The sequence below is a fragment of the Penaeus japonicus genome, unplaced genomic scaffold (assembly GCF_977035675.1).
Source record: "Penaeus japonicus unplaced genomic scaffold, GWHDUDI00000001_assembly GWHDUDI00000039, whole genome shotgun sequence".
Lineage (NCBI taxonomy): Eukaryota > Metazoa > Arthropoda > Malacostraca > Decapoda > Penaeidae > Penaeus > Penaeus japonicus.
This window is the reverse complement of record NW_028234441.1, coordinates 6,305,464-6,314,879: the sequence shown is the minus strand read 5'-3', so window position 1 is coordinate 6,314,879 and position 9,416 is coordinate 6,305,464. Positions and strand designations below refer to the sequence as shown.

General features: G+C 33.1%; 1 protein-coding gene across 15 annotated transcripts in view; it reads right to left on the bottom strand.

Moving 5' to 3' along the window:
• LOC122258851 (potassium voltage-gated channel protein eag) overlaps positions 1-9,416 on the bottom strand; it is a 230,172-nt gene that overhangs the window by 83,079 nt on the left and 137,677 nt on the right. For 10 of the 15 annotated variants that reach the window (XM_086533690.1, XM_086533699.1, XM_086533691.1 and 7 more), the window contains exon 5: positions 996-1,034. The exons of the other annotated variants lie outside the window; for them this stretch is intronic. In XM_086533690.1, the coding sequence (XP_086389816.1) occupies positions 996-1,034 (39 nt within the window). The remainder of the gene's footprint in view (positions 1-995; positions 1,035-9,416) is intronic. 15 annotated transcript variants of the gene reach the window in all.

Genomic DNA, 9,416 nt, shown 5'->3' with positions numbered 1-9,416 from the left:
TAAAATCTCACTTATTTTGCCTAGTCAAAAATCTTGCTGTATCCACATTTCTCGCTATTAAGACAATAAATCACATACTCTATACCTTTATACCTGTAACGCAGTTTAGACATGAATACATCACATTGATAGCTGGTCATCATTATAGAATATGATCAGTTTCTATACAAATCCTATTCATATTGCGATTACCTATTTGGCCTACCATTCCCTAGATATGATTAGTACATTAAGGATGATTATAACACCGATTCCAGCTACACTACGCAGCACCAGAACACATTAAGATGACATCTTTTGATTTTCGGCTGCTCGTTGATACTTCGAAGGACACTACATTCAACATCTACTACGTTGACTTACACATCAACAGAATATTGTGTAGCGGAGAGGCGTGTCTGTTTTTGCATTTATTTGAATACAGGCTCAAGGTGTATTTAGTGAGTATAACCACAACTGTTATACGCTGGACAGGCGGTAAACTAGCAGAGATAGTGGGTGGGAATGTCAAGTAAGGTTTCTTTACTTAGCTGTAATTTCAAAGTCATTGGAAGTGAACGGAGAACACAGACACAAACCAGGTGTCTAGTTAGTGGATTAAGGAACTAGCCCTACACGTACATATACATATATCTATAACCCTGAATGCAAAGGTGGAGGAGTCAGTGCCATTTTACATCTCCGCTACCCTGAGTGAGTAGTTGGTGGAGTCAGGTGACCCCCTCCCCCCCGACACATACTGCTATGAGCTACGCCAGGACACCTCCACTACACTCACCTTTATCGTATGTTCCTGTTTGCTTTTTACTTAACAATCAACTTTGATCAGTAAAACCCTATAGGTAAAACTATTTAGCTTTACACTGCAATTACTTTACTCTGATATGAACTGGTTATACGGGATATTTAGAATTACAATAGAGGTAATTTTATACTGGATATTAGTGAAGGTGACCCAGGCACAGGTGAGGCATGGCTCTGGCAAGAATAATTACCCGTTTTATTCTTGGATGGACCAAAATACAGCCTAGCATCTGCAAAGGAGTCATAATGACAGGCTTCAGACAGTGACCAAAGAGGGCGGCAGCTGGGTGGCGGGGGTACTAGCCAGGCGCCTCGCCCTCGCCTGCACCACGGCGACACTAACAAAGTTTATCATGAATCTTTGCCGACTTTGTCTTGAAACCATTTTTCACATCTAAAAATTGCTTTGTCGTCAATGGTGCAGATGAGATGAGACTCAGCAGAAAGGAACAAATGCCGCCCGTCTGCAACCAGATACACTAGTAAAGTGGCAGGGAGGAAGTGACTTTATGTCATGGGATACAGGGCTCCAGAGTGTGCAAAGGGAATGAAGTTAAGAGGAGACACTACATTAGTCATAAAATCTCATAGCTTAAGGGGCTATCACACGAGGACAATTTTTCGTGTATTTTCTACGACCTACGCGCCTACCGTATACTATCAATAAAATCAATTGGGAATCTTTAGTTTGAATATTACGAATCCAGTATATTTTTTCTTAGAAATTTGGTAAATGATATCGAACAGTTATAATGTTCCAAAAGATATTTCGAGGCTAGCCAAAAGGCGCCTCCAAAGGGCTCGCGAAAGACATTGTCATTGCTTCCAAAACGTGTACAATTTGAAGCGATCACTCTTCGTGTGATGGGGAGTACACAATACGTGAAGATAATAACTGTAGAAAGTACAATCATTATTTGAATGCCCGGGTGATATACATTTATTGGAATAATAAGACAATTAAGGGGTTCATAAATCTATTTTCAGACAATCAGTTGAATTTATGTAATCAAATATTTATTAACTTGTATGTATCATCTCAACAATTTTATTTGATGTACTTTTTGCTTTTATTTTGGGGTGTTTTGATTATTAAGTTTATGGTAGTATCATAAGAGGGGTTTTTGACGATTGCTCTATACCACCGTCTTCATTTATATATATGTAGATTACATCTGTCTCAAACAGGGCGCGACTTAGCGTTCGAAATTATTTATATGTACTATATATCTATGTTTATTTTTTTTAGTTGGTGGGTATTATCGCTAATAATATGCGGTTGATGTATTTTTATTGGGAAGCGATGGCAAAGACATGCAAAAAATACTAATGAGGTAATGAAATGTTAATTTATATAAGTGTTTTGGTGAGTGGATGGGGTTCTAGTGTGTGTGTGTGTGTGTGTGTGTGTGTGGGTGTCTAGTGTAGTGTGTGTGTGTGAGTGTGTGTGTGTGTGTCGGGTGTGTTGTGTGTAAGGGAAGTATGCTTTTGTGTTTATGTGATTATGTATGTGTGGGTGGTTTGTGTGTTTTATGTGTGGGTGTGTGGTTTGTGAAGGTGTGTGCTAATGTATGTGTGTGTGTGTGCTGTGTAGTGTGAGTGTGTGCGTGTGTGTGTGTGTGTGTCGTAAATATTTATGGTGTGTGTTCTTATTCGACATGTGTAGGATTAATATATATTATATATATATATATCATATATAGTGTGTGGGTGGGTGTGTGCTGTGCTGTGTGTTGTGTGTGGTGTGTGTGTGTGTGTTGTTTGTGGGTGGGCTTGTGTTGTGTGTTTGTATGTGATGTGTTATTGGGTGTGGGAGTATGTGTATATGGTTCTTGTATAATATTTCATAATATATGTGTATGGGTATAATATATTGGTATATATAGTATATTTATATTTATATCGATATATATTTATATATGTCTCATAGATATATACTCATATATATATATATCTATATATATATATTAGATATATATCTATATCATTGTGAGGAGGAGTGTGTTTGTGTAGTGTGTGTAGTGTGTCCGCTGCTTGTCGGACAGTGTGTCCGTGTGTGTCGTGTCGTATGTGTGTGTGTGTGTGTGTGTGTGTGTATGTGTGTGGGTGTGGTTGCGGTGGAAGGGGTGGGGGGGTTTGTGTGTGTGTTTGTGTGGAGTGTGATCGTGTGTGTGTGGTTGTGTTAGTGCTGAGCTCGTGTGTGTACTGGACTTTTCTATATATATAATTTAAATATATATTTTATATATTTCATATATATATATATATATAATTATATATATATATAATATATATATATGTGGTGCTGTGTGTCTGTGTATTCGTTCGTGTGTGTCCGTGTGTGTGTGTTGTGTGTGTGTGTGTGTTTGGTCGTGGGTGTGTGGTTTCGTGTGGGTGTGTTGTGTGTGTGTGTGTTTTTATGTCGTGTGTTGTGTGTCGAGCTGTGTCGTGGGTCTTGTTGTGTGATGGTGGTGTGGGTGGTAAGTTTATTGTTGTGTGGGTGGTGAGTGTATGTTTGTGTGTGGGTGTCGTTATGTGTGGTTTATGTGTGTATGTGGGTATGGGTATGGGATGTTTGTGAGTGTGAGTGAGTTGAGTGCGTGAGGAGTGTGTGAGTGTGGGGGGGTGTGTGTGTGTGTGTCCGTCCGTTTGTGAGAGTGTGTGGGGGTTGTGTGTGTGTGTGTGTGTGTGGTTGTGGGTTTGTTGTTGGTGGGCGTGTGTGTGGCGTGTGTTTCGGCCGCATGTTTGTTGGGTGTGTGGTTTGTGTGTGTGTGTGTGTGTGTGTGTGTGAGATTGTGTGAGTGTGGTGTGTGTGTGGGTGTGGGTGTGTTGGTGAGTGTGTGTGTGTGTGTTTAGTCGTCGTGTGTGAGAGTGTCGTGTGTGGTGTGGTGTGGTGGCAGTGTGTCGTTTCGATGAGTGTGCCGTGTCCGTTGTTTGTCACGTTGGTGTGTTTTTCTTTGTGTGGATTGGGCGGGTTGGTGGGGTGTGGTAGTGGCTTTGGTTTTTTGTTGAGTTTGTTTTGTGTTTATTGTTTTTTTATGTTGTGTGTGTTTGTTTGTGGTTTGTGATTGCTCTGTGTTGTGTGTGTTTGTGTGTTCTTGTCGTGTCTGTCGGTGCATCGCTTTTTGTGAATGGTGTGGTTATTTGTTTTAGTGTTTTGTTTGTTTTTTTTATGTTTTTGTAGTGTGTTTTATGTTTGTGGTGCATTTTTTTTATCTGTGGCTTTTTGTGGATTTGGTGGGTTTTTTTCTTTTTGTGAGCTTTATGTGTTGTTTTAGTGTGGGTTTACGTGTTGTTGGTTATGTGAGCTCTGTTGCTGTTTTTGTTGTTTTGTTTGTTTTTTGTTTGGCTGCTTTTAGTGTGTGTGTTGTTTTAGGGTTTTTTATTTGGGTGGGTTGTGTGTGTGTTTTTTTGTGTTTGAGTGTGTTTGAGTTTTTGATACTGTGCTGGTGGGGGTTGTTTTATGTTAGTTTGTTATTTGTTGGGGGTTGTTTAGTGATGGGTTTGTTGGGTTGTTTTGGGTTCTTAGATCCGTTGATTATGGTTAGTGTCGTGTGTTATTTTTATGTGTTTTTGGTGTCAATGTTGATGAGGGTGTTAGTGTGTAGTGTGTGTGTGTTGTGTGTGAGTGTGTCGTGTTGTGTACTTTATGAGTTACATTTGGTATTTGAATTAGAGCTTTTAGTTTTATTTTTGGTTACTTTGTGTTTATTGTTTTTCTTGCTGTGTCAAATTTGGTTTGTTTTTGTTTTAGTTTTATAGTGTGTGAGTTGTTTTTTTTAGTGGATGTTTTGTTTTTTTATTTGTAGTTTTTTTTTTTGTTTTATTTTTGTGTGCACGCTCGTGTTTTTTAGATTTTTATGTTGGAGTGTGTGTGGGGGTTGGGTGGGTGGCTGTGGCGGGGTGTTGTGGTTGTGATTGTGTGATGTTTTATTGATTTTTTTTGTGTGTTTGTTTTTCGCTGGTTCTGTGTTCTGTGTTTTTTTTTGGGTGTGTGGGGGGGGGTGTTGGGGGTGTGTTGGGGGGGGGGGGGGGGGGGGGGGGGGGGTTGGGGGGGGGGTGGTGTTTTTTTTGCTGAGGGGTTTTGTGATTTTTTTTGGTTTGGTTTTGTGTTTTTGTTGTTGGTTTGTGTTTTGTGTGTGTGTTGTTTTTTGTGTGTGTGTGTATGTGTGTGTTTGTTTGTTGTTTGTGGTTAGTGTGTGTTTGTGTGTGCCCCGTGGTTGTGTGTGAATTTTTGGGGGGGAAATTATTTGTTATAGTAATTATGTGTGTGTGGTGGGTGGTGTGTGTGTTGTGTGTTTGTGTTTTTTGTGAGGGTGTGTGTGAGTGGGTGTGGTTTTGTGTGTGTTTGTGTGTGTGTGTTGTGTTTGTGTGGGGTGTTTGTTTGGGTTGGTGTGGGTTGTGTTTGTTATGTGTTTGTTGGTGTGTGTGTGTGGTTTTGTGTGTTTTTTTGGGTGTGTGTGTGTTTGTGTGTGTGTGTGTGTGAGTGTGTGTGGGCGTGTGCTGTGTGTGTGTGATTGGAGATGAGAGAGAGAGTCAGAGAGAGAAGAGAGAGAAGCAGAGAGACGACGAGTGTGTGTGTGTGTGTAGTGAGTGTGTGTGTGTGTGTGTGTGTGTGTGTGTGCGTGTGTGTGTGTGGGGGAGGGGGTTTGGGGGGGGTGGGTGGGGGGGGGGGGGGGGGGGGGGGTGCGGGGGGTCCGTTTGTGTGTGTGTGTGTAGTGTGTGGTGTGTGGTGTCGAGTGTGTGTGTGTTCTGGGTGTGTGTGTGTGTGGGAATGGGGGCAGTGTGTGGGCGTGTGTGTGGTGTGTGTCCGCTGTGTGTCGTGTGGTGTGTGTGTGTGGGTGTGTGGTATGTGTTATGGTTTTTTTGGATTTCGTGTGTGTTTGTAATGTGGTGTCGTGTGTGTGTGTGTGTGTGTGTGAGTGTGTGTGTGTGTGTGTGTGTGTATGTGTGTCGGGTTGTGTGTAGTTGTGTAGGGAGTGTTTGTGTTGTGTGTGTGTAGTGTTTGTGTGTGTGTGTGTGTGTGTTTGTGGGTGGGGGTGGGGGCAGGTCGTCGATGTGTATGTGTGTGTGTGTGTCGACAGTGTACAGTGTGTGTGCTGTCGTGGCTGTGTGTGTATGTGTGTTTGTGGTGTGTGTGGCTAGTGTGTTTGTGTGTGTGTGTGGGTGTGTGGGTATTTGTGTGTTTCAATTGTGAGTGAGTGTGTGTGTTTTGTGTTGTCGTTTGTGTGTCGTTTGTGTGTTAGTGTGTGTGTTTGTAATTGGTGGGTGTTGTTATTTTTATTTTGTGTTTGTCTTTGTGTGTCTGGATTGTCGTCGTGTGAGGTATTTGTTTTTGTGTGTTTGATTGTGTTTTGTGGTGTGTGGTGGCTGCTGTGGTCGTGTTGGTTGTGTGTGTTAATTGATTGTCTATTTTGTGTTAGTGGATTTTTGGTGGTTTTATTTTGTTTTTTATTTAGATTGTGATTTACTAGGTTTTAATATTATTTATAGATTAGGTTGTTTGTAGGTTTTGTTTGTTTGTGTGTGTTTTTGTGTGTTGATTTTTTGGTTTTTTTTTTTAGTGATATATGTTGTTGAGACGTGTATTTTTGATTTATTGAGAATTTTTATTTAAGTTTGTTTTGTGTTGTTTTTTTGGTTTTTTTGTTTTTTATATTATTTTTACTTATTTTTGTGCTGATATATTTTATTTATATCATACGATTTTTGTTCATATTCTTAGTATGTTATTTATTAATAGATTTATTTTTATATAAATTTATACTTTATATAATTTTATATATATTATACTATATATATATTTTTATACTTATATCTATATTTTATGTATATTTATATATTTTTATATATAATATATTTATTATATATTTATATATTATATTTACTGACCGAGCATATATTTATTATATATATATATAGATATATAGTTTTATATTATATATATTGTTTATATGTTTGTATGTGTGTATATGGATGTTTCGTTTGTATTTATATGTTTTATATATATTTATATATATATATTTATATATATTTATTACAAGTCTATATCATATTATATATATATATATATTCACTTTTTATCTTCATCACATTTTTATGAATGTATATATATTATTTCTATTATATATATATATTTATATATATATACTATATACTTTATATTTTATATCTATATATAATATATATGAATAAAAGTATATATGTTTTATATATATAAGATAGATATATGTTTACATATATTATATATATATTTATATAGATATATTATATATATATATACATTATATTTGGAATTCTACTAAATATACTTACATATATAGTTTTATATATATATAGTATATATATATATATATATATATATATATATATTCGGATATATTTACCTTATATATATATATACATAATATTGGTATATATTATATTTAAATATTTAGTTATATAAAATATTAATAGAAGATAGATAGTTAGATAGATAGATTGATTATAAATAGAAATATTTGAATATTATTTACATATTTTATGTATTACACACTATATATTTATATATATTTTTATATTGAGTTTATTTTTATTATATATACCATTTTAATATTTTTGTAATAAACATTTATATATATATTTATGTTTATAATATTTATTTATAATAGCTATATTTATATATGTGAGGTATATTTTTACTATATATTATATACAATACTAAAAACAAACCAAAACAACAATATAAACACACACACACCACACTCGTAAACATAAACAATCACACACAAAAGATCACATAACTATATCCACACTATATATATATATCTATATCTACTATAATATCAAATATATAAAACTAAAAACTATCTCAACTGAAAAACACCAAACACACATATCACGGTATATATCGACTCACAAACGTCAATATCTATATATATCTATAAAACCTATCTCAAAATCTCTATCAACAACAAACACTCAATCAATAACAACACAAACATCCAAAATCTCACTCATCTATAGAATGGGTTGCTGTCGATTGTATAGATTGATTTTTTTATTGATTGTAGTTAGTTTGTTTTCTCATTGATACGTTTTTTTCGTGATATGTGAGGCTTAGATATAGTTTGTTGGTGTTATTGTTTTTTTGATATTTGATCTAGTTAGTGTGACTTTTTTTTTGTTTATGTCTACTTGATTGATATATTTATTTTTATTTAGTAGATTTTTGTTAGTTTTTATAGTATATATTATATTTTTTTTTTTATATTTTTATTCTATTTATATTTTTTTCTAGCTCTTCGTTATATTTTGATTTTTTTTTTTTTTTAGGAATATTGCATTGTTAAATTTATATAGTTTTATTTTCTGTTCTATATATAGATTCAGTTTTATTATATAGTTATACTTTTAGCATATTATATATCTCTCTATCTCTATCTCTCTCTCGATATCTATATATTTACTTTATTTATGTTATTATTTATATATATATATATTTAGACTTATTTTTATATTGATACGTCTTATATATTTATGCATAATATTTATATAGTTTTTTTTTATATTTATAATTATATTTATATTTGATTTTTTATTTATATTATATTTTTTTTATTGTTAGATGAAACTATCACTATAATCTCACTAATCTCACACACACGCACATAAAACTCACTCTCACAACGTATTCTATATTGTGTTAGGATTTTATTTTTTTTAGATTTATATTTTGACTAGATATATATATTTGTTTTATATTTAATTTTTTTATTTCTATATATCTGATCTTTTAGTTTCTTATATATACACCGATATATGTAGATATATATTATATATACTATTTTTTTTCTATTTAGATATGTTTAATAGATATGTTTATTTATTTAGACTTATATATTTATATATTATATATTTATATATAATATGTCTATATTTTAGGTTTTGATTTTTTTTATATTTTTATTATATATATTATATACTAGATTTGTTATTTTGGCCTTTTATTTTTTTTAATATATATATAATATATTTTTTTATTTTAAACTACTATTAGTTATTATATATACTATTTATATTGTGTAATAATTATGTAGTGTAGGTTATATTTGTGTATTTTTATATATATTTAGATATATATTTGACTGAGATTGTTTTATTCTTGGATTTAGTGTTTATAGATGCTGTATAACACAGGACTCACTTATTAACAACTGTTTATTTTGATTGGTTGTTGTGAGCTTTTTTTTATTTATATATATATTTAGATTGATAGTTAGTTTGATAGTGTTTTGATTGTGCTTCCTTTGGATTTTTGTCAGATATAGATAGTTTTATTTTATTTTAATGTTAGTTTGTTTATAATTTTTTTTATTTGTTATTATTGATAGTTTCTTTTTTGATTTATATTTTTATATGATCTGGCATTATTTTATCATTTTGCTTTTATTTATATAAAATATCTTTAGTTTATTGATATTTTATATTGATTTATATTTATACTAATATTTCTTTTTTAGGTGTGTGTATAGTATGTTTAGGTTTTTAGTATATATATACTACATTGGTTTATTGAATTTGTTATATATATATTTATATAGATATTTATTTACTCTATAAATATATATACA